The 27,507-nt window shown below is 35.0% G+C and overlaps 1 protein-coding gene across 5 annotated transcripts in view; it reads left to right on the plus strand.

The window, feature by feature from the left end:
* The window catches only part of LOC139774780 (GTP-binding protein Di-Ras2), an 89,394-nt gene that overhangs the window by 47,399 nt on the left and 14,488 nt on the right, over nucleotides 1-27,507 (plus strand). For 2 of the 5 annotated variants that reach the window (XM_071710277.1, XM_071710280.1), the window contains 2 exons: nucleotides 22,453-23,382; nucleotides 25,573-26,187. In XM_071710277.1, the coding sequence (XP_071566378.1) occupies nucleotides 26,001-26,187 (187 nt within the window). In that variant the 5' untranslated portion in view covers nucleotides 22,453-23,382; nucleotides 25,573-26,000. The remainder of the gene's footprint in view (nucleotides 1-22,452; nucleotides 23,383-25,572; nucleotides 26,188-27,507) is intronic. The other 3 variants (XM_071710261.1, XM_071710270.1, XM_071710253.1) reach the window with 3 other exon arrangements.

Genomic DNA, 27,507 nt, shown 5'->3' on the forward strand with positions numbered 1-27,507 from the left:
TCTGCTACTAGCCGTTAGTCACGCTTGTCTAACTACTACGTCCAACCAAAGGGAGATTACGAGAAACGAGGAGTCGCCTTGTCTGATGCGAGTGAGACTCGCGTGAGCAAATCTCTTGTACCATCACTATTCACAGCTTGGCCCTTTAATGCGACTTAAGTTACATGGGTATTTGCATTTACACGCCGGGCTTCACTCTCTTCCCCTTCGTAGTCAAGTAAGCCGTCGCAAAATTACATATAACATTACAAGAGAAAATACATGGACCACACTGATATGTATTTCTTTAATACTTGGTTTCGATATCTCTTGTCGCTTTAAACTGTTTGCCAATTTAAATACTATAATCAGTTATTACCATTTCCGGATTGAGAACGCATTGTAATGAACGAATAATTCAAGTATGAAAATCTTTGTGTAATACATCGATCGTTTCTTGATAATAATTATTAATTCGCGTATTCCGTGAGATTGAACATTATGCACGATTAACATCGGAAATGCCGTGCATTATTAATTTCACGTGCAAATATACATTTTCGATCGATGTATGAATAAATCTTCTTCTTTAAACAAGTGTATGTGAGAGATTTAATATACGATAATAATCCACTTATCGGAAATAATTCGAAACGCAAGGCATAGAATTATACTTTATTATAAAATATTAAATATTTCGCCAACGAGTGATTAATATGCGCGTGAATATATGTATTTAACCACTCTTTCATGAGTGTTGGTTTGTGTGAACGAGAAAAAACTAACAATAGGAGCAAACTTGGGAGGTATTCAGCGATGACGAAACAGAGCTACTGCTGCTGCTGTTGTATCGTATTAGTGAGTGTTAATTTATCTTTTAATTTAATCTAAGGTAACAGATTTGTGAATATGACAAACACATCTCATAATTTCATTGTCTTGAAATGGACAGGTTGGGAGATTAATGTAAATGTTTAATTCCAGAACACGTATAATAATACGGTGACTTGTAATATTAAATGTTAATATTAAATGTTTTCTATTAAAATTGGATTTTCTAATTTCTTAATTAATGTGTCATAATAATTTTGATAGCGTGAAACTTGATGAGTTGTAGTATCTAGTTATTATATTGTTGGCAATGTAATAACTAGATATATATATATGTATATGTCGAAATTAAAATTTATAAAGGCATATATAAAGAACACATGAAAAATTCATCCCGTCAGCAATGCTGAAATGCGAAGGGTCTATTCGGACCTCATGTCATCTCTCTCGCTAAGCGTCATCAATCATACTGAATTTTCAGCATTACTACAACTGAAGTAACTGATCGAAGTTTATAAACATTGATATATATATTATAATTTGACACTTTTGTCATATTATATCATTACAATTCAGAGCGTTCTTATATCAAATAATGACACATTAATCGAATGGTATGTAGGATATTCCGCAACAATCATATAATACTTGAATTGATGTGTTCTGAAAATCAATTCGAGTTGAAAGTCATAGGATAAAAATACCTTGGTCATGAAATTTTTGAGTTATAAGCGATAAAAATTATCTCGTGAAATCACACAAGATTCGCATTTAAAACTACGTATGTATACCGATGTGTCCATTATTGATTTTTACAGTATAGGTGATACTGATTTTCATTACTCAGCTAATTTTGTCTAATTTCTTATGTGTAGATACTATAATTGTGATCTATTTTTAGATATTTTAAGATTCTGTACTTCAACTAATCTTTAGAATACGCTCTGCGTGTGTGTGTGTTAACGCATTGCACGATCATATAATATTTTGTAATTGATTGTATATGTGTATTATAATCAATTTATAACAAAGAGAAATTTTACGTCATGCAGCGATTAACAGCTCACCAGATATTTAATATATATACCCTTTTTCATTGCAACAAATATCAGTAATTTTAACATAATTTAAAAAAAATATAGTGAGACGTTCGTGATAATTGGAGCAAAGTAAAAAAAGGCGAAGATTAATACAACTTAAAATCATTAAATTTTGATAACTCAAGTTTCGCAATTTTCTCTAAAGATAAAACATTTAATTTATGAATAAATTCGATAATTTAGTTGTCATTTGGAGCAATTGTTTACGAACAATGTCGAAAAATATAATCGAAAATGATATCACATGATAGCCTCATGCGAAACGTGATTTCTCTATTTCATTTATGCGTCCATCTTCGTTTATGCGACCGATTTCCTCTATTTCCCAGTGTAATGTAATGTCGTGTGTCGGATACATCTCTATCTCGACGGCAGATAGACAGTTTTATGTCCGCCGAGAAGCAATACTCCTTCCGTTTATAGACACTCTCTGATCACAATACATGTTATTCACTTGTCACGAATTAAAGAATCGTAAATTTAACAGATGATGAACTGTGTTAATATCCATTTCGAACAAAAAATAAAATATTTCAACCAACAACCGTGTATAATTTTTAGCAATCTGAAGAGACACTCCGTCTCTCCCTCCCGAGTTATAGTTCAATCCATTAATTATCGTTTCAATCGTGTCGCGATAAATCCTGACAAATTGTTTTGAACGACGTTCTCGGTTCTCGACGTGCTCGGCTCTCAACGACGCGAAACAAATCGGATCAGGACCGGCCAGACATAGGTGATGCGTCTTACAGTACAAGAACCCGTTTTCGAGAGTCACGGTACATTCGAAAAGAATGGTCGATGCTTCGCGACATATCGACAAATAGTTTCACGAGTCCCGGAAGCAACGCGGTCGAAGAATACGAGCGATACTCCTTTTCCGGGATGTTAAAGTGGCGAGTATAAATCGGGCAAGCAGACGCGGCGCCACGAATTTGCCCCAATAAGAAACTTACAGAATTGTAGTAAACTTCTAGCCTTTGTAGAACTCCAGTCATAGAGAAGCAAATAGAGAAAAAGAGAGAGCAGAGTAAGGTAGAATATATTTCATGTTCTGGATTAAACAGTATTCTCACAACACCAGCATTCACAGATTGCAAAATAAAAAAAAATGTTTTCTATATGTACAAATATATCGAGATATATAGATTATGTGAACGTGTTTCTTTCCATTACTATTTACTATTAGTCCGCGATAATAAAAATTTCAAACGTATACAGCGGTTCTGGGATTATTAATATCGAGAATAGCTATAAAGTATATTCGGCTATCATTAAACTCGAGTCAAGAAGGATGGAGAGAAAGAACGGAGGCGCAGCAGGCCAGCACCGGCAAACGCCTGACGCCCCCGTGTTTCGCTTTATTAAGCTCCCCTTTCCACCAATTAATACGGAAGAAATGGTACGGAAGAGTGTCCTTCTTTCCAAGCGCCGAGCTTGATAAAGAGGAGCTCGGTGACGCTCGCGTAACAAATCGTCGAAGCGATGGCGCCGCGATGGAGGAAGCGCCTGTTCCGACGACGCGGACGCGAGTAACGGCAACGCGTAAAATAGAAAGGTGGAATAAGAAAAATTGCATGATCAGCGGGTCTGCTGCCGGTATTCACAAGGGACGCGTGCGTACCTCTCGATAAGACCAATTCCAGAGACGGGTGTGTGAAATATACCGTTATCGTTTTAGAACAATGCACAAGGTTATATAGTTAAGAAAGAGAACCGCGTCTACAAAAGAAAGTCGAAAGTAATGAAGAGTGATTCGTGCTTAAGTATGCTGATTTATTTCTAAAATTAATAATTATGTTCCTAAATTATCGCAATGATACGATTCCTATATATTATAAAACTCAACATAACTTTACATAAACATAAATTTACATCAATTTAATTTACTTTACAATTGTCAACACACTTGCCTTCAAAGCGTCTGATTAAGACTGTGTTTCATCCCCGTTTGCATTTTATGTCGTACCTACATTTCCTTTAACTCACACTTACGAAGCTCTTAATTAAAACCGACGCATAATGACTTCCTTTATGTCACTTGTAATAAATTTTCGATAAAACTGGAGAAGCCGAAGCTAAACGCAGCAAAAAATAACTTTGTCGCTGAAATATGACGTTTCATTATTTTAATTATTAATTAAACAATGTGCGCGCGTGGAACAACGGTTCCAAATGATTACAGATTTTGCATGAAACGCGCAAAGCAAATGTGAAAGTTTCGCAGCAACTTTTCTTTGTTGCAACTTTACTTTCATTTCTTTTTTTTTCTGCAAACTGTTTTACGCGAAGCAAGTTCTTCCTCGGGGAACGATAATATCTCCGCGTTTCGTGACTGGAGGAAATTTCGCGGTTAACATGGAGGTATCCGCATCGATGAAAAAACTATCGCAATAAATCTTGCGGCGGGAAGAAAAAACGGTGGCACGTAGCAAAGTCCTAATTCTATTCATGCGCTATTTCTACGGTTACCTCACAGAAAGGAAAGGAAAGGTCAAAGCTTTGGCACCTGAAGTAGGGCTCTTAATACGTTAAGTCAAAGTTATTTTTCGAGGGACTTACTTTGATAATGGCGCGATGGAAGATGCTATCTACGAGAATCTTCCCAGCGATGATTCGGTAGAAGTGAAGAAAGAAGAACGCGATAAAATATTATAAGAACATTTTTCTCGGTAAAATTATTTCTTTAAAAATTCAAGTTGAATTTAATACGTGATGCGTATTAAAGGTCGTTAAATATACTTGTCTACAGTAGACGATTAATATTCCATTGAAGTAAAATGAAATTAACTCTACAAGGATGTGTATTTGTACAGCCTTTTAAAGAAGGCTGAATTTTTTTCTACATTTTTTTTAACAGTTCATGGATACCTTGACATACGTAATAACAATTAACGTAGTAACTAAATATACTCTGTTATATAGTAAGATGAAAGTACGCTACATATTTTCACGAAACTTAGTATGACAATTTCTAACAATGTACTTGCCGTTGTCTTCAGTTGCAATTAAGAGTGTCAACATTTATATTTCTGCTTGAACTTACAATTTCGCGTGTGGATCTGCCCGTGTGTTGATTTTCACCGAATAAACGAGACAACGCGGAACTTCGTCGTTATATGACGCACTACATCTCAATCTCTCTCTTGTAACGGTGCAACAACGATGCGAATGCAAACGGAATTTCATCTTTGGGACTTGAATAAGAACGCTCCCACGCCCTCGTTAGATTTCGCTACATTGAAATCGTATTATCGGGCGAAATTTTATGCGACTCTTCCGATCTAATTCAAACGTCAATAGCAAAATTTTTATGCGCTCTTTTTAGATGTATATCTACCGTGATAGTCAAGCGTTGCTCAAAAGAATATTCAAGATGAAGAGCAATTTACATACCGTAAAAATTAACAGTAAAAAATTGGTGACAACGATCGAAAAAGAATTAAACGCGATGTACTAAGATATGACATTGAAAAATAATTGTACTAAATATAACCATTTTTTGTTTCTAAAACTTACGATAAAATAAATTAGATAATATAGTCAGAATACGGCTTGTCGAGTTGTCGAGAATAGGTAATTGTCTATTGAATCGATCATACATTAATTCATTTTAATTCTTAAATTGAAATACAACACACACACACACATTAATTTCCAAAATTCTATTGTATCATGTAACTAAGAAGTGTAATTAATTAAACAATAAATGCATAATAATTTGTGTTTTTTGTACATGAATTAAATTAAATTATTTTGTATTATTGTTTTAAAAAATAATGAAAGTACATCGCGAAGTGTCTTTCAGCATATTTTCAATTTACTTAATTTTCAATTTAATTAATGAATGTTTTCAGTTTAAGTTATATGCAACGTCATTATTGCCGTTATTATCGTTTAAAGCTTAAACAATACGCCTTTGTTCATGTCTTGCTTTTTCCGTAAGTTACGTTTATTCTGCATACTTTCATTTCATTATGTCGCAACATCTAAATTCTGGCAGGACAACGGAAGCACAATGCGCCCGTTGTCCTCGGGCATTGCCCATTCCCCTGAATGCAACACGATAAACAATTTTCCGTCTGACAGTTTCAATATTGGATAACCAATAGCGAGTGCATTTTAAGCGACCGAATTGTTGAAAGACATATATATGTGGTTTTTTTCATCTGCATCCTCTGCGTTCGCTTCATTCACGTACATCTCACGGAGACGAGTACAAGCGCTAACCTTTCCTGTTAACCCGGAAATGCACGCGTACGACATTCACGAGCGTGTATACAGCTTGCGGGTAACTCGCAGAAGTATTCGCGACGACAAAGCGTATTTATGAATAAATCGTTGTGAAAACGGCTGTCAACCACAGAATTATCAGGCCCTCGAGGCGATTCACGCGACAACGAGAGAATGCTGTGGAACATGATGTATGGTGAACGAGATAATCAGATAAGCATACCTTGCCATTTAAAGAGAGAGGAAGAATCAATGCATTGCAATGCGGAAAGCTGCCTATTTGTCAATCTCTTTATCATTTCTATTTCAATCCTTTCGCAGATCACACACTTACTAAATGTACTGTGTCACGTCATCAATACAATTTACAAAAATAGGTTTCAATTATTTGTTTATTGAAATAATAAGCGATGAATTATTGTGAATAATATATACTGATACTAGAAGTTAAATATAAGTTAAAAATAAGATTGCTTACTATGCTCGACGAGAAATATTTTTATTTCATTCATTTAGTTCAGTTAAGTTTAATTACACATATTTATATTACGTTCATTTAACTTAATTACACATATTATATTACACTCATTTAGTTTAATAACACGCAAGTGAAATGCTACACGCAAAAGAATAGCTACTGAAAATAACTCCACTTTCCTCCGCTCTGCATCTTTGTAAATGAAACTTATACAGACATTTGATATATTATAGCTTAAATACTTCAAGCTTTTTGAGATTTTCTTTTTAAGTTTTTGAAATATAAATATAAATATTTATATAAATTATTGTTAGAAATAAATACTGCGTGATATGAGCTTGCAACTTGCAACATACACTTCATTCAGAGAATCACAATATTTTTTTAAATTAAAATTTTGATGAAACGTGTTATTCGCGATGTTTTATCAGGAAAATTGCTATTTGTTGTAAATGTTGCGTAGTACATGTGGATATCGTCTGATATCATGTTCGCGTGTATTTAAATTTCAGCAGATATCTCTTAACACTTGAAAGCATTTGAAAGAATTCTCCGCCCACTGACCCACTTCTAAATGCGCGTGGTCGATATTGCTAAGTCTAATCTCTACGTCTTCGCATCGATAGATTACCTTTTCGCAGATAGCACCTCTGCATTACTTACTACCTTTTATGTAAAACGTCAAACGTAAAATATATGTATAAAATCACACGCACTATATCTATATATATAAAATAGAATGTCTGTATGTATGTATGTATGTTCTTTATACACTCTTAAACTATTCGACCGAATTTTTACCAAAAGTATATAAAATAGGGGTAGAATTTTCCGGGGAGTGTTATAGAGTGTGTATAGTTTTTCGCTACCGATCTTTTTGGGAACCGGTATCCGAAATTTTTCCAATTTTTCGGGAAATAATTGACCGAATCTTAAAGAATTGTATATAAAACAGGGGTAGAATTTCCCGGGGAGTGCTATATATTGCTTACTCGCGATGTACATAGAACCTCGATATTTTACTTACCAATAACCGATTTTCCAAGGCATTTTTTAAGTGAAATATCGAGGTTCTGTGTACATCGCGAGCGAGCAATCTCGAAATTCCCGAAAAAACGCCCAGGAAAACCAAGGGATGAAGTCGCTGATCGGTAAGTGAAATATCGGAAAAGCGGAAATGACTCAATAGTGTGAAACTCGAGTAGAAAAAGATCGGTTATGACATGTTTAATCCATGTAAACATTTATGCGGTCCGATTTGAAATTAGAGGCATTTAGTTATGATTCAAATTACGAATATCAATTTTATCCGAGAGTAATAATTGGGCAAATGGATGCAATATGTGATTATTGTTAAGCAAAAAAGTTTAAAATTTAAGCACCTAGAATGTGTTATTCATGCGGAAAAGTTAAACTATCGTCTTTAAATCAACTACCCGACACACTCCTTATGTTTGTCCACTATAAGGATATTGAAAGACAAATGAAGTCGTATTAAGAAAAACAACTTCCGGGCGAAGCCCGGGTAACCAGCTAGTATATATATATATATCTTCGACTTATAGATTTTCTGACAAATTTTAATCAATAATATCTTTTTCCTACTTCTGCTCTCTCTTTTTCTCTCTCTCTCATCTTCTCTATTAAATATTAGTATGCAAGTTTTAAATAATAACTCTGAAAACTAAAATTTATTTATTTGTCTCTAATTTAAAGATTCTTTATCACTTGTCGCGTACGTGATGAAAGCTTCTAATTTATCAAAAAAAATTTTTATTTTAATTAGTAAATATCAAATTTTATGTTAATTATCTCGTTAGGTGGACCTTCCGGGAGTTTTCACTAACAAGATCAGCTTTTCCTTAAAATGGAGATCAATCAAATAATATGTAATTATAAGAAAGTAATTTTTTGTATTGCATGAAGAATATTGCATTTTTAAATAAGATCTTAGCATCATAAAGCTCAAAATATTTTTTTGAACGTCTTATCTCTCGAACCCTGAAAAGGTTAAATCGGCGAAACGTGAGACCCTCCGTATGAGAAGGAAAATGCCGACATTTACGCACGCGGGCGGAGTTTTATAGAGTGCGCACGTCATCTCACTGTACATATCTACCTACATCTGCAAGAAATGAAATCACCGGTGAAATAGAGAGCGAAACGACGCAAGAACATTGCGGCGCGTGCGAGTATAGCCGGCCGCTGAAAAATACCAGGCTCGGCTTTATGACGACGGAAAGAAGCTGACGAGAGTGCGAACATGGATCGTCTCTCATATTGTTCTCGAGATTTACGTAGGACACAATCTCTCTCTCTCTCTCTCTCTCTCTCTCTCTCTCTCTCTCTCTCTCTCTCTCTCTCTCTCTCTCTCTCTCTCTCTCTCTCTCTCTCTCTCTCTCTCTCTCTCTCTCTCTCTCTCTCTCTCTCTCTCTCTCTCTCTCTCTCGCGTTTAACTATCGCATTCGGTTCTTATCCGATTCTCTCGATTCACCGTCTAAGCGTTCTATGCATCCTATCGCGTTAAAGAATTTTTATAAACTGGCTGATGTAACGAGAGAAGTGTCCCTTCAATACCGGTGTAAGAAAAACATAAAAGATTTTTGTCCAGCAATTTTCGTTTGATGCGAGCATCGGAGATCCGATGACGCGTAATATTTCTTTGTAAACCGTGTGATCGCTTTGTACTTGGACTCTCTATTCTAAATGTCCGTTTGGTACATGGAAAACGCCTCGAATCTCGAGACGTGTTAGATAACATGTCACATGCGCGCCGCAAAATGTGGATGCTCTTAATGAAACTTTATAGGATTCTTAACGAACTTATAATATATACAGTATTATATTACAGAAATTATACGGAAACTATATGAAACATATACATGCAGCTGGGTTTTATTCTCAAAGGCACTCTCTAATAAATTTACCTTCACGAAAATGCAATTAGAATCTCTAAAAGCTTTTCAATTTCTGGTTATTTTAGGGTTTTCAATAAGATCAAACTTAATCAAAAGATTCTTTATAAAGTAATTCTTAGTAATATAATATAAATTAAAACAACTGAAAATTTATAGTTTTATCTCACTATATTAATTAGAAGTTTTTGAAATTAACTGAAAATTAATTAGAAAACGAGTTATTTTCTTTTCATTATTATTTTTTCTAACTTTTAATATTGATTTTTCCATCCATTATTGGTTATATTTATTATGTAAATATGAATAAATAATAGAATATTGTCCATGCGAAATTATCAATAACAGTATATAGATATAGAATTCTCAAGTACTTTAATTACTTCCCTTGTACTCGCGATACAGGATAAATTGGGCAGTTCGGAATGATGTATGTCACGCTAATGCGCTAATTCGCAACGAGCTTTACCGAGGCAAATAACTAACGGCGAGTCGGTTCATGCATTCCTCGAGGCGAGGAATAATTTCACGCTTGGCAATGACCGAGTATTCGTCGGCAGACAGCGCGATATTCTGAAGCTTAAACGCGAGCTTCGAAACTCTTGTAACTATCCGCAGCTAAATGCTTTACCATCATTCAATCCCTTTGTTTGATGTTGCCGGAATATCGTGTCATCAGAGTTCACCGTAGATTACTTATTAACTCGTCTACCGTGCCGTCAAAGTTGAACGACGTGATGATTTCCGAAAGAGAGATTCTATGATCTACTCATTATTAAATTGAAGTTAATTAAATCGAGAGGAAATAATGGCTTGGAAAACACTGTCCATTAAGTTCAGAAGAATGGTTTCTCTTTAATTAGCGCGTCATTTTACAATTCCACGTTTCAGATATCGCTTAGAAATGTTTCGTGCAGTTATTTCTTGGTATTTTTTAAAGTTTTAATTAAACTCAGATTAATTAAATCTAGGAGAGTGTATTAAGGAAGAGGATCTTGGTGTTAAATATTTTTAAAAAACATCCCTGTCTTGATTAGCATAATATTTTACGTTTCTGTATCAAGTGCCTCTTTAATGTTACGCGTTATTTGCTTGGTTTTTTTTATCGTTATGTTATTATAACCGACTACCGGAGAGAGAAAGAAAGAAAGAGAGAGAGAGAGAGAGAGAGAGAGGGAGAGAGAGAGTAGCGAGCTCGTTTGTATTGAATAAATTAATTACGGTCAAGTGAACGGCTGCTCAGGTGAGAACATTTTCGATATTCTTGCGCCTGACCGAATCACCACTTCCTCGGCCATTTGTTTATTGCTTTTTTTGTCGTTAGAATTTATTCGCGAGTAAACGTCGCTTCGTTTAACGCGCGTGTCGGCTCAATGGATCACCGACATTTTCCGTACGAAACGAGAAAACTGAGTAAGTTCGCTTGGCATACATGTGCATAGAGTGTATACCTTTCGTATATCCATTCGGCCACAGTTGCTTTGACGAATTTAACTATCGGTTTTCCAAAACTTTACGCGATGCCATCTTTGGGTTCTTTCGCATTAACAAATATGCCAATGCAAGCTTATATTAAATCCTGATTGCGGAAAGATCTAATGAGATTAATTCGTAAAAGAAGATTTGTTATTTTTTTCCCTTCGTCGTTATTCTGATTTAGCTAGACATAATTGAAAAAAACGTCCAACAACTTTCCTTCTTACATATAGTGTAGAAACTCGATGTACGGTTTTATTGGGATACGAGGAACATAAAAATGAATTACGTTCTTTATCGTATTAATCCGCTTTATCGCGCAAGATATCACGTGTTATAAAATAACCGACCGCAACAAAACAACGATGGTACATTACTTCGATAATGTAATTTATTAAAATATATAACTAAAGCTAGGAAACTTTTGATGAAGCATGAAAATCTTTTTAGCAAGGGGCACAAAGCTTCGCTTTGTACCTAAAATGCTACGTGATCGCTCTCTTTATTGATGCAATTAGTTCTACAGCATCCAGAAAGAGTGCTTGAGCAAAGAGAAATAGAAAGCAAGCGGAGAAACGCCCGAATCAACGCCTGAAAGAACATGATGCGATACTGGTACGTAGCTTGCAATGTAATTTAAAAGAAGTGGAAATGTAAGACAGCATCCGTGGACCTATTTCAAAAGAATAATAGAAGCAAATCTGTAAATATCAAATTTTTGATGTACAAAATACCTAACGCAATTTCTTGTAAATGTCTGCAAATTCTGTGCGCAAGAGATAGAGATATTTCTTTTTGAAAGTAATATTACGATTTAACCGGCCGCTAAGAAACGCAAATTTCTTGAAAAAAAATATATGTTTTAACTTTCTGGAGATATGTATCATCTTCATAAGTATACCAGGATAAAAACTTACAAAATTAATATAACATTAATCTTCAAGTTGGATTTGAAAAAGTTGGATTAAGAAGAAAAAAGAAAAGTGGATATTCGTAGGTGAAATTTAACGTTCGGTATACACAGCTGGAAACACGTTTTTATTTTTAAACCGTGCTCACTTCGTTTAATCCTCAGATATTGGGATTTAGGAGAGTCCATCGTTACTTTTAACCAGGTATCCGGAACAAACCAAAACTCGCGCTAACAGGCTGCCATTGATATATTCTGCTTCACAATCGCGTTCGAAACTAATTAGTACCTCATCTGTTAAAGCCGCGAGACCGTAACCTATCCCTTTTGCACCTGAACTTCTCGCTGCAATGTGGATATATATATATCCACAATATATATATATATATATATATATATATATGCTTTCAATTTTGCATGTCAGAGAGAAAGAGACAGACAGTGGGAGGATGGGAAAAAGAGAAAGATAGGATCTCTCATTTGTCAAACCGGTACAATTAAACGCTCCGTCGAAAGCCGACGATTTCCCATAACGCCTTCCTTTCGGGTACAACGTGTCGCTCCTAATTAACGCTTGTCAAACGAAATTCCGATCGGCGGAAATTCGCGATATACGCATGCAAGGTTTTTCACGCCCATTGTGATTCACGGGTGACGCATTTCATCGTACACAATGCATACAACCATGATCGAATTGCACCGCGCAATCTGCAAATGAACGCAGAAAGAGGCCTTAACTCGGTTATCGTTTAATCTCTATTTTTACCGTAATAAATCCTTCCTTTATTGAACGATTACAACTCATTCTATCTCCTAGAAGAGAGAGAAAGAGGAAGACAGAGAGAGACTTCTTTACATGTATAGAATTTCAAACATTTCAGATAATTACGAATAAGCCACAATTAGATTATGATCCTTCAATTGAAGAGCTTAATTGTCACTTATAATTCTCGGAGTAAAACAAGAGAAATGTTAAAAATTCGTTATAACACTCAATTTGAGATTACTTATTGCGATCACGCAACTGTGTCATAGAAATGCAATAAAATGCGGGGTTTGACGTCAATACAGAACGATTCGAAAAATTCTCTTTTTGCTGCAAGCGGTCGCATTCTGTTTCCCGCTTGTCAGCGATTGATAGGATAAATTAAATATTGACAGTCGCCAAAATGCAACGGTGGAGATATTGGCGTAGTCAGCCAGTTCTAATTAAGACCTGTCTAGTAATCGCTTTGTTGACAAAAATCGATTGTTGGTAGTTGCATCTGCTTTCAATTAAAATCGTCACGAGTGCTTCATTTACAAAGTAATTATTTACACATGCCTAATTTGTTGACCAATTTGTCGCGCTTGCATTCGAGCGAAATTAAAAAGTAATTATTCATTTATTTACACGATTACGATTGTGCTGAAAAATACGTTTAACGTGCACCGTTTTAATATTCAAAAAATAATTAACATCTTAATAAGTTTGTGAAGAAAAAGTAATTATGTTCTTTTATTAAAAAACATGAAAGTTGTATGTAAGTGTTTTCAGTACATGCGAAAAACCTCTCTCTCCCTCTTGGTCATAATCGATCTACATGCATTTCAAAAATGGTGATTCTTTCTTCATCCAATCTACATAAAACGAGTGTTGTAAGTTCGAAACAGTCAGCCAGAGCGATCTTTTCCTTTCCAGCCAGCTTCCTTTCCTTCCCATAAAGGGTTATGCATCCATAAGTCAAGCCGTAAATTTCGATAAAATACAAAGTCGCTTCGTTTCGTGACTTGCACACCGTCCGCGTCGGTCGTGCTGAACCTACGATAAGCGCGATTCCCCTTTTTCGAACTGATCGAATTTCCGAAACGTTTCTATCACTATCTTGCTTACGGCTCCATTAGGTCGCCGGAACATCGACAGGAAATCGCACGCGGTGCTGTAGGAATCGAATTTCGGAGACCCATTGAAACCTTCCTACACACCGTTACTTTCACACAATCGATGACACGAATGGCGAACAGGTCCGTTTCTCCCGCAAAAAGAGCTCATCGCAGTTCCCATTATCTTAAGTAAGCACAAAAAATGAGATTTGCACCTAGGAATTTTGTTCAGACGTAACATTGTTTCCTCGATGATATAAATTCCACATTACATTTAATAAAAATAATGTATTATAATCAACGTCGTTCTGTATGCAGATATAATTAGAAAATAATTGAAACTTCCAGTTTCTATATTTATCTTAGAAAGGGAGAGAGGAAGGGAAGGAGGAAGAGAGAGAGAGAGAGAGAGAGAGAGAGAGAGAGAGAGAGAGAGAGAGAGAGAGAGAGGAGAACAGGGTATATTGGGTACTCAATCTCTCTCTCTAATTCGATTTCGTTCCATTCCGTTTGTCACATATCCGAATTAATCGCAACACAATTTAGCTAGAATTAATATCGATTCGTGCAACTCCAGCTACAATGTGAGAATATTCGATAATTAATAAAACACTAATTATCCTCCACCGAATCAGTGATAATAATACAGTGTCTAATAAACAGTAATGCGTTTTATCAAAAGTGTAGTCGTACACATACACGTGTACACGTATGTTTCATCATCAAATTCTTGGTAAGCTAAAGGGAGGCACGATGGAGCGAACAGAAAACGTGGACAATCCGGGGAACGAAGTAACAACGGAGTCACGTACCTTTTAAACGATCCTCCAATTTACTTTTACGGAAACTTCGAAGCCTCAACTTGTAGTTTTGATCGAGTTTATTCGAGTACAAAATGCTTGTCTTATACAGGGTGTTCTTAAAGCGTTTCACTAAACTTTATTGTATGCTACTGTATCAATACGAAAAAATATCATTTAAACATAAATCTGCACCTGCGATCTCTTTTTCTCCAAGTTACGATCTATTAGAATTGCACATCTCTTATCATTATTTGATATCCACGATGAATAGTATTTCATTATTGCACTTATAAAATAGTATATAATATTTTTTCGACAGTTTATTCGAAATACTGAAATCTTTTCAAACCATTTTCAATTTTAATGATTTAGAAATTAGAGATCTATATTCATGCAATATTCTTTCATTAGTATACGATTGGTGAAAAAAAAACATAGTAATGCTTAATTCATTATTTTAGGAGCATCCTGCATACAAGATATGGTAACGTTATCAGTGGAAAAGCTTCTTTCTTTCCACAGTTTTTGTAATTTAAATAGAGTGCATGTCATGTGGATCAAGTATGTACTTGTAAGATTGTGCAGTGCATATTGTAGAATATGTATATCAAGTAATTTGTAAGATATATCATTTATTGTTATGATACATATTTATATTTGTATTTATATTTGTTAATTGGTTTGCGATTTATTAGCTGAAGAATAACATGTAATCATTCATGGCAAATCCGAATCTCACTCCGAGTCCATAAATCGAATGCGTGTGCAAAGATTTTGCTTCTATATTTATGTTTAAACCTAACTATATAAAACTAGCTTAACTTTTGTAATAAACAATTATGCCATGCAGTAAACATGCAGTACACACGCGGAATTACCTGTGAAGTGATTTTAACAAAAATAATGACGGAATAATAACTTTGAACATTAAATGACTGTCGATAGACGCTGAAGTGTAATAACTATGACCCATATAACTGCCATATATTGTAGGAGAAGCGCCGATCTGATACGAGAGTTCACAAAGTGCGCGGAAGAATGACAGGTTTTGCGGCTCCATAAAATATTCATAGGATTTCGTGTTGGAAAATTGGCATGTGAGGGATACATAGGTGACAGAGGGCCCTGTTTGTATTCTGTTCCAATCGTGGCTAATATTCTGTAGCGAGAACGATACATAATGCATGTTGGACACATGTAAGCGAGTACTTTGAAATAAATAGCTCACCGTGCATACATCAATATGATAATTAAACTTGTATTTCAATTGTGATTTTTTTTTTATAAATAGAAGGTCTTTTTATTAGTCGAACGAAATTTATTATCCAAAATATTTTTGTAATATTACGTGAATATTTTTTGATTTTCTGAAAAAATTTTAAAATTTTAATAAAAATGTTTAATATTTTTCGTTTCATAAAAAGATAGCGAATAGAATGTCAAAAAACATTTTTGAATCAGTATAAAATGTGAAAAACCAATAATATAAAATGATAAATGGTATATTTCTAAGAAACCCTAATAGATAAATCTCACGATGAGAGACGAGCAAAAATGTTGTGTGAATAAATAAAGTTCTCAAGCGGTCGGTACTTCAGTTGATCAAATAAATTCATTTTATTGATCATATGAAGCATATACACGAAAGGCAAAATCTATCTACGTTTCGACTGAATTTACAGATATGAGATTCGGATTTGCTACGAACGGTTACATATAATCCTCCGCCAGCTGATAAATCGCGGACTCGACGTCAGATGGAAAATTGCCCGCGACTAAGCAACGACAGGATTAAAGAGGCTCGGAATAAAAATGTTGTAGGCAAAAAATCTGACCTTTGGAGGCGAGCGGAGTTCTCTCTCATCACTTTGATCAATAAAAATGCTAAAGACTATCATTATATTAATAAAGTTTTAGGTGTTTCATCGATTAAACTTGTTCGGGAGAAATTCTAACGCGCCTTTATTAATATCGTAAGCGTCTTTCTGCCAAAGAATTATTCTGAAGTCCGTTGCGAGATAAACAAATAAGTATATATTTCTGCCCCAAGCTAATCTAAGCCAACGTAGACGCCGATAAAAGCAACAGTCTATATATTCCGCGATTTATCGCTTACATATTTATAACTACTTCTTTCCAGCATCGATTTAATAAAATTCCCGCGTTGCACAATCGATGCGGCACCGCGATCGATAGCACCATTCTAAGCGTGCCGTGAAATATAACGATTTAACGTGACGGCGAACGTTGCCTTCCCTTGCAATATGCAAAAATCTCGTAGCTACAGTTAATTTGACTTGGAAATATCGCACGTCAACCTTAAAATCGTTGCTTTCGATCCTATGTCAAATAGTTAGTTTGCGCCCTCGAACATCGCAAAGCTCAGAGGTCTAGTCAAGACAATTGATATTTTCAGACGATGATCGTAGACAATCTGAACAGTAATCCGATGAAATCTCTGCTGCTAAGATTATAACGTCAAAGGATTGTTTTACGTATACATAGCTACATACATTTATTATATCGCATCTACAAAATAAATTAATTTTATCCGAGAATTTATATTGATTGCATAAAGTATATTATATAAACTTATATAAGCTATTTAGACGGACTATTTACTCAAGCCGTATATCTGCCCGATTTTAATGAACATTATCCTATTTCTCGAGTCGTATAATCAAGTGCAATTATTCATTACAATTATTCAATTAGGTACAAGAAAATAATTGTACAACAAAGTACAATTCATTGACCGTTATTTTCTTTTATTTCAATTATATAATTTTATTTCAATTATATGAAACTCTATATATATATATATATATATATGTGTGTGTATCTCACGTATATCGCTTTGAGTAAAATGTTGGCGAGGGAATCATGCACGACTCAAAGGATGAAGAAACTGCTTTGCCAGCTTGTTCGTGCTTTATAGCCCATCAACTTGCACGTTATCTGCACATGAGCCTGCCGGCAATGCGTTTGTAACGTATTCGTAAACCCCGAAGACCGCCGTAATTACGCGCGCCACGTCGGTGGAGAATGATCGGTGCAGCTGCATACCGCATCTATACATACGTAATTCCGGAACGTGCGCGCCGAATGGCATAAGCCACACACCGAAGCCGCAAATTACGAAAATATGTCAGTACCGATAATGAGCTTACGTCCTGGCTGTCCCACGGCTCAACAGGCATAATTTGCCAAAATCGATGGATAGGATGACGCTGACACCAGAGCAATATTATTTAATAGATTGGCGACTGATATCCATCAACGCTCGAAGGGGATCATATAGTCTAGTTAACGCCGTTGTCTCTTAACTACCCTCGATTTGCATCTGTCCATTTGACGTAGCAATTTGCGCCGTGCTGGCGATAAAACAAAATTAATTGATGCTTCTCGATCTGCTGCGACTATATAGAATTTTGTTTTATTAATTAAACTTACAAATGGTTGTCTTCCGAAAAAAATAGCAAGATGAGACAATGGAATACAAGTAAAAAATTCCAGTTTTAATCTACCTTTCGCCTGGCTTAATTAATCTTAAAATATTCCAGAACTTTGAAACTTTAATTATTATATCATCGCGGATAATTATATTGTCACTGACAAACTGTATAACGTGTCAATATTCCATTCTGTGTGAAAATATTAAAGCGGGAAAAGCAGTCGCGCATCTAAGGAAAATATCTTATTTAAATTTAAATGCGTTTCAATAACTAGAACGTAGTCAGTAGGAGTAATATAACTTTTCAGTAATTTCGAATTACACGTTCCTTTATCTCAACATCATAGTTACTTTATTTACTCGAACGTATCCCAAGGAGTACTGTTAGCCACGAAGTTTGCCTTGAATAAATACAAGGGAAGGAATATTAGAAAAGTTGCGACCATTTATAATGTCGCCGATTTAAGTATTCCCTCGTCTTCGCCTTCGGCGCCTTAGTAATTACACGCAACAGTCTTCTTTTTCCTGGATTTTTTTTCTGGATTAATAAAGTCCTACATTTTAAGAATGTCGCGGTCGCGTATGCGGATGAAGTTTTTAAGAGGATAATGTTCGGTGGATGTGGATAAACGCGCCGAAGATTCTTCTGCGCCAAGAAGGGAACTCTCAAAAGATTTAGCGAAATTGAATCCGTGGCGCAGAAGTGTGCAAATACTCTTGCTTCTCGTTGCATCATAATAGCGAACGAGCAAAAATGAAAACTTTGAGCAGCACGTGCTCGCTCGAACGATCAGAAAATCTATTCTGAACAAAATAGCTATCGTCAGCTTAGCGTATCTATACTGTGTTGCTTCGTATATATAGAAGATATACGAGCAATATAATTTTAAACATGCTCGCATTGGAAATACAAACTCATTAAATTCATGATATTGATTTTAAGAGTATGAATATTTACGTAATGTTAATTATCTGATTATTGATCGACGATTTATTTAAATTACGTTCTTGCAAAATTATTTTTATTAAAATTTTGCATGAATTAAGAAATTAATACGTAATATATATTTTCTTTCCTGATAAAGATAAAATGTTTCTTTTAAAGAATATATTAATCGTTTGACATAGATAATGGAGAATGTACGAATTTTGTGACTCGTTGTAATTTAATCCTTTAGCAACCATAATGTAAAAATGTGGAAAATATTCTTTAAAAATATATACTTATAGAGAAAGAGGGAGAGAAAAAGGGATGTTTTAACAAAGATCTTGCGAAATGTGATCCATAGTGGATTTTTCCAAATAAACATCTCCCGCCTCATGAAAATAATGGAACATTAATACAAATAGAAACGAGACGTATTAAGAGAAAGAAAAGATCACGTTGATTTTGCACGTGAATTCCCTTACTTTCTTCTTTATCATTCTTAATACTACATTCTTAATACTAAAGCGCTAACGAGTAAGTTTCCGCTGCTATTTTTCCCATCAATCTCTTATTAGTTTCGATAAGGAAAAAAAACCGAAAAGCAAACTGAACTTTATTACGTTTTCTTCCCATCAATTGATCGAGCACATTTGATAACTGCAATAATTCCCATTTTCTTTCTCGCGATCGTCATTGCGTAAAGGACTTGACAAGGATTTGCTTGAACACTTGCAAAATTCAACGTTGACAGTATTTGATTGCGCAGCATTTCATTACGTCGAAACAAATGTATCCGATAATCGATCTTATTGCAAACTGAATTGAGTTTCAATGACGCGTGTCACTGTAATTTCTCGAGAGAAAGAAAAAAGTTGTTAAGGTTAATTGAAATTAATCTCATTTCAGAGAACAGCAAGCGTTACATCATTTATTATCTTATTCGTTTCATCACGAAACTCATTAAAACATCAAATGTCCTAAATGTCGATTCTATAAAATTGAATTATTACAGTGACACAATATAGACGAAAACGAAATGCGTAAACAGAGTTAAAACAGAAGAGTTAATAAATACATAAAATCGAGACAAAATATCAATTAAATATTTTCAAAAATAAAAACATGGGTTTAATGAAATATGTTTGACATATAAATGTAATATACTTTAATAGTATTTTTTAATCTCTCTGGTTTATTAGATAATGTTTTAGTTGAAGATAAAGTAATTCTAAAAATGTTGATCTTATACTTCTATTTCGCAAATGTAACTAAATCAGATAGATGAACTATCGAACACTTGAATCTGATTCAAAATAATGTCGAATAATAAATAATAACTAATAATAAAGAACTAATTTAAAATAACGTTAAAAAAATTTACATTTATCTTAAAAAAAAGCAAATATTTATAATATTCCAAGCATTTAAACATATTAAACTATTAATATTTTTAAAATGGAATGCTGGAAAAAGTTTAAAGTTTTTACTTATTTTCTTTATGTCTTATTTTACAGATAATGGGGTTTTAACTAAAAATTAATATTATAAAATTCTCTATATACAAAAATATTTTTTCGGGATTTTATATTTCTATTTTCTTTCCATGTCGAAGAAAAGGGAAGAGAAGATAAATAAAACCCATAAACTTTCCGCCTCGTTTGCTCTTCCTACATGGCAGATGTGTTTCCCTGATTCGGGAAAACTTTCTTCATATTTTCGGATATCGCGATACATTACGCTTCAGTACTACCGAAGGGATATCATTTGTTACGAGGAGAAAAAAAAGAGGCATTAGTAATATCGAGGGGACGTGACGTGATTAGGCGAATATCGCCCATCCGACGTCTGTTTGTACGCGAGCGGCGAATTAACGACTTCAATTTTGTCAGCCGTGTCCGGGAAAGCCGTACGGGAATTTTCGGGCATTATTATGTAAATCGTTATGCTGATGCCAGCAGAAATCGGTTAACGGCCGTGAAGGTAGGGTCTAATAATTAGGTTTTCAACACACGTAGAATGTCGCGCGATATTACAGAATGATTAATGAAATTTATTATTTTGTCATCTGCGGATAAATGCGCGGTCGCATTTGTAATATAATAACCCTATAAAGCGAAGCAAACGAACGCGCTCAGATAATTTCACGTTTGCCGCCGGAAATTGCGAAATATTGCTTTCGTATTCTGAATATGACATCTTAGAAAGCGTTAAATTAAATGCATTTAGTGAAATTTAACGTATAAGTAAAATTAAACATAAGAAATTTTACGTGTTAAAAATATATGTGATGAAACTTGCCGAATATTAAACGCATCTCTGGATAATTTGCTGTAGATTTTTATTTATTATAAATGTATAAGAAACAGCAGAATATTTTACCGTTTATATTTCAAAATTTTCGTGGATTGTAAAATATACATGCTGCGATATTAGACTAATTTGGACGTGTCTATTAAATGTTTCTTTTACAGTATACTCTTCGGCAAAGCAGAAAGATACACGAGATTCGGGTTTTCTTTTAGTTTATAGATATGTTACTATGGTAATCATATGATAGTAGTGTATCTGGCATTATATCCCATGTTTCTTCTCAGTTTTGCAGGCTTGTATAAAATACCCGAAGTTTCCCAAAACGGGATCTATTTCTAAAAACGAATGCAAAACGAAACGAGTTCTACAAGGTTTTGCTCCCTCATTTCACCGACAAGATAGTGCTTGAACAAATCCGCGTCGCGGGTAGCTGAGAAAGTCTCCCGTTAAGCTCCTTTTCCATTTCTATCTCGGGAGAATCGTATAAACGATGTTACCGTTCCCACAGCAGCCATTCAACAATAACAAAACTTTTATTTTGCGGAAAATAGTAATACAAGGATAAATTTGCATTCGTGTGTTACAGTAATTAAATATATAGTAGATTAAACGAAGTGGAATCTAATTATAAGTTTTATTTTGAATTTTGTTTTAAGCTATAAAATCTGATTACGAAAAGCAATATTCGTATATTCGTAAATAATCAATATAGATTTATAAATATCTGACGTAAGTTATACCATGAAAACGCAGTATATAGCATGCGGTAATTCCCGACAGATTGCATTTACTGAAATGCCGGGATTAAAAATATACCAGCATTGTTGATATACGTCGAATACGCTTCGTGTAGCCAGAAATTCGACGGATAATGCGGAGGTATACGAATGCAGGAGAATCCCGAGAAACACTAATGACGCGAATAATTATCCTAATATAGCTCAGAGATGCTGCAGATTCTCTCAACACTTAAGATAGGCGGATTGCGAAATTCATCCCTCTCACTCGGTTTACCCGATTTTAATTAGCTTGAAAAAGAATCAACGAAGCGTGATTCTTTTTGCGGGAAATTAATAGTTAACATATTTACAATTGTAAACATGTTTACAATTAAAAATGCGATGCAAAAATCCTGACATTGATTTTAATTTGCTATTGTTTTTCTGTTACAGAATCAATTATCAGACGTCAACGCAGAGTTTTGGATCCTAACGCGAGACATGCATAAATGAAAAGGAGACGCAAAAGCTACTAATTACGCGAAGCATATTGCAAGTATAATTATATTGTTTATTCGAGCCCTATACTTTTGATTTGTAATTCTGTTACTGTAATTTATATCATGAACTTTACATCTTCTCTTATTAGTTATTTAAAAAAAAACTAAGCTTTATGCAACCTTCGTTGTATCCATTCTGCTATCCATTTATAATTAACAATATAATAAGTCAAATACTTTTTGCAAAATCTTTTACATTATTTTGATTTCCAAATTTTTCTCAGTTATATTCTCAGTAAGTAATATCGAAATAATTCTGACTTATTGAAAGCGTTAAAACAGAACCGCCGTGTCAGCGAAATGTAACGACTGGAAACGTGTCAAGAAAAAGGAAGAATCACGAGGAGAGATCACAACAAATATACTTCGTGAGGTGCAAAATCTTAGACTTTGGAACGCACGGCATCCGTCAAATACTTTTTCGTCAAATTAAGCGAAAGTCAGGAGTATATGATTAATTGTTCATCTGACACGATCTATATATGAACTTTTCCGCGCGAGAAGCTTCGGATCAAAATTGCGCGTGGTTGGCGCGGTAATATTTCACCGTGACGCTTAATGAGCTTAACGATTAAGGCCTTATTTCATAAAACAGAACCAGCTGTCGCCGGCACCGGTGTGTTTAGCGACAGTCTTAATCCCGTGGCGACCCCCGAGGAAGCAGTCGAAGGAGAAAAAGGAGGCCGCCGGCAGCCACCTGTGACTCCTGCCGGAAGGGCACGGAAGGGTCTTCTTAATAGAGGAGAAGAGAGAGGTGAATGGAGTGAGATAGAGAGAACGCGAAGGGTTATCTGACTACTAGGATAAATCGCGCAGAACCGAGGTACGCGCTCTTTTCTTTTCCTTTCATAATCCTTTCGCGGACGTAGGATGCAAGGTGAATTACGACCACGTCGCGTCGCCGCGACAGCGACGACACGCTTTTTCATCTCGCGCGGCTTGTAAATACCACCGCGCTGACCGACGAAATTTCATTACGCGTCCCATCTTTCCGCGTCCAGCCCACGCGATAGAATTAAACAAAATTAACCCGTATCTCCCCACATAAATTTTCATCGAAAGAGAAATTTTGCATTTAGAGAAGTTGAATAAATCGGAAGGACTTGCGGTAATCGCTGAAACGACATTGTTATGTCTTTCTGTGTTTTCGCTGATAAATTCTTTAATTAAAAAATATTTTTAAAAATAATTAATTCATAAAAAGATGATATTTTCATAGGATAACATTTCAAATATGATTAATTTGCGAAAATTTTCTTATGATAAAAATTGAAAGCACGTACAATTCGCATTTAGTCATTGTAGGTACATTAATGCATTTAAATGTAAAACTGCGTGTTTCAATTGTACAATTTCATTAATTATCTTTTAATAACTATTTGAACATAAATGTAATAACTAGTTTTGGACGCAAATCCACGCAAATTTTCATCAAAAATAGATTTCGGTACATGTATTTTCCATTACTCGAAATCTCTAATGATGAATGCTAAAGTAATATCTGCATTATTAATTGATATGTAATATGTAAATGTAAAAAAAAATATATATATGTATATATATCTGAATATAATTAATCTCTTTAATATCTATACAACTTTCTCTACAAGGAAAGATAAGCATGTAGTTGCGTAAATTGGAATTAATATTGTTGTTTATCAATACTTTTACTTAGATATAATAAATTTAAATTTAAAAAACGGATTTATATAGGGAAAAATTTTCCATTAACGAAGGTTTTGCTGGATAATAATGGCAAAAGAGCAGTATTTTTCTTAATCAACAAATGTAACTGTATTATAGCCGTTGCAATTAATTATAATTAAAATCAAACTTATTAACAATTACGCGCGCGTACTTTGACATTAAAAATTAATAAAGATAAAACAGGAGAAGGCAGAATAAACGATGATAACGAGATAACGTAAGTTGGAAGTAGAACAATAGGGATTGGTTGATAGCCGTGGAAAAATATTCTTGAGATCGAAATTTAGAACATGGGAGAGATATGTGCCGGTAGTGAGTTTCGTTTCATTACCACGGTATATTCCATGCAATGTATATTGTATTCGTTTCCCATGTGTGTTTCCTGCAAAAGAGACGCAAAAAATCCCCATGGGGCCGCGGCCATCCGTTTGCACATTTCCGCTGAATGAACAGAATTCCGTTTTGAGCTTCGTCAATTTCCGTAGACAATTTTTAGAGGAGAATATATAATTTTTTTTTAGTTTGGTCTATCCTTGATAATTTTATCACAATTGAAGCAATCAAAAAATTCATAACACACATATCTTGATAAATATGATTTTTCTGACAATATGACAAAATATTTCGCAGCATTCCAAAGTGCACAAGTTAAATCTTAAATTATAACTGTTCAGCCTTTATTGTATGCTCGTTGATTTCAAAAGACCTGCTATAACTTACTTCACAGGTATTTCTATAATTAAATGATATAAATGATACATCTTCGTAAAATTCATAAATGCTCATAATTATCGATAAAATCTGAAAGCAATACTTTAATATAAACATTGATGTCTTGAACAAAACAGTATTAACTTTACTTTACATGGACCTCTCTCTTCTTTCTGAAGAAAGAGGTCCATTGTATTGTCCACTCTAGTTCCTTTCTCTTGACATTATTGATATTAGATTCCGATATTGAGAAAAAAAATACTTTAGTAATTGTAATATATTTCGTTTGCTTACTGACCTAAAAAACTATCGAGACTTTCTGCTTCGATATTTATAACCGACATATCGGATTTCTTAACATAAAGCATGGAAAGCTGTGGCCTCAATAAAAGTCACTGTACTGAACGGAATATTCCAATTAGCTCGGAACGCCCATAGTAATACCATTTACTTCAATTTCCAGTTCACTTAGCGGCCCCAAATGGCGTTACACCGGGTTTCCCCCGTCTCATAATTTGATCTTGCCTTGATGAAATCTCATATTCGGGCGCGTGTAAATAAGTAATAAATAGGACGATTTCTCATCTTTCAACAGGAGTTTTTAACTCGAATCGCAGAGCGAGCGAATGGCTGCGATTTCCCCGAGGAAGCTGGGAGTTCCCGCGGGAGCGCAACGTAAGCGGGGTAAGTGATTGGGAAAAGTCGGTGACGTGCGACGTCGTTGGGTGGAAAAGCGCGATTTCGAAGCGACGTCGATCGGCGCGGCTGATCGATCTCGAGGAACTACCACCACCGACTCGTTCCTGACCGCGGTCAGGAATCACCGCAGGGAATCAAATTAGTATCCTTCGGACGAAGAAGGAGCGCCTTGACGGACGCGGGTGGCGGGAGGGATAAGGCGACCGTATTGGATTTCCAGGAGGACGGGACTCCGATCGACCTTCTCCCAGGTGATGCCTTCCTGAGGCGGCGACACTCTCACGGTCGTCCTCCAGGTCACCAAAGCGCGACCGATCGGAAAGCATGGCCGACCTCGAAAGGATCAGGCTGGTGGTGCTCGGCGGTGCCGGGGTCGGCAAGAGTTCCATTATACGCCGATTACTCGGCCAGGGCTTCAGCGAACGATACCGGCCCACCGTCGAAGACCTGTACTCGCGAGAATGCGTCCTCGGCACTCTGACGCTTAAGGTCGACCTCTTGGATACCGCGGGTAAGACGGACCATTCCTTACGGAAATATACTATAGAAAGACTACTGTAATTACGAGAGAAGTACACAGAACTATAGTAAATAGTATGGAACTATAGTATAAATAATTGTTATAGTTTTGTGTGCTTTTTTCGCAACCAATATTAACTCTTTCCACAAGGGATTTCTTGTCATTTCCTGTTTCTCTTTAGGTTGCATATGAAACGTTTGCGTGTAAAACGGCGATTTTATATTAACAATTTTTAAGTAATTTTTGAGGAAACTGGAGACATGTACAAAAAATCAGTAATACTTTTCTCTGGATAAAAGACGGTTTTCATAATTCCATTTTAACAAGACGTTTTAGAAAATGTACATAAAAGTAGAAAACATTAAAATTTATAAACATATTTTAGGTATAACTTGATTAATTGATAATATTTCACAAAAGCTGAAGCGCATATACTTTTATTTAAAAATTATGTCGTAATAACACAACGTTTCATGTGCTACATTTATGCAACAAATCAATACTTAAGTTAATCAAGTGGATTTTAATTAATTATCTGTTATGTATTTAGATTGTAATATAAATCTCAATATAATTACCTTTTATTATCAATTCAGCGAGGAAAATAAGTCTCTGCGTGACAAATTAACTCTGTATTTTTCTAACAGCCATTATTTCCTGAAATGTTTCTCTTTTTATTGAATCTGCTATGCAGTATGACGAAAAATATTAAGCGCTACGTGATACTACACTGAGAAAAAAAATTTATCAATCCCAAGAAATATTTAGTCCGATACGTTCAACTAAGCATTAGTTGAATTAATTAATTCTTGATTAAAGAAACTAAATAAATTGTTGAAACAACTAATATTTAATTAACTAACTAAACTGTTTAACTAACAATTTTTTTCTCAGTGTACATGCACACATTCTCGATGGTAAAACGGAATACTGAATGTTTTGATTGAAAACGAAGGATCTCGTCGGAATCGTGTATCAAATAAACGTAATTCAGGCATTCGATACAGTTATATATAGGTACCTACAAATGCACTCGTGCATCAAGGCATCCTTAATCTGATAGGGATTGCGCAAGGATACATCCCGATAACTTTTTAGCGAGAGAGCAACGGAGTTTGTACGTACCAGAAAAAGCAGCGAGATAAACGCGCCATATATACGGAGTGACTTTTATTTTGTATGTAATATAGAAATTTATCAAGAGCAACAGCATCTTTTTCTCGGTGACATTTGCAAAAATATCACGATATAAATAGTCTAATTTCAACATATTCTTTTAAATAAAGAGAACTGAAATCAAGTCGTGAACAA

Source organism: Temnothorax nylanderi, unplaced genomic scaffold (assembly GCF_030848795.1).
Source record: "Temnothorax nylanderi isolate EJ_2023f unplaced genomic scaffold, tnyl_v1.0 TNYL_tig0004_pilon, whole genome shotgun sequence".
NCBI lineage: Eukaryota > Metazoa > Arthropoda > Insecta > Hymenoptera > Formicidae > Temnothorax > Temnothorax nylanderi.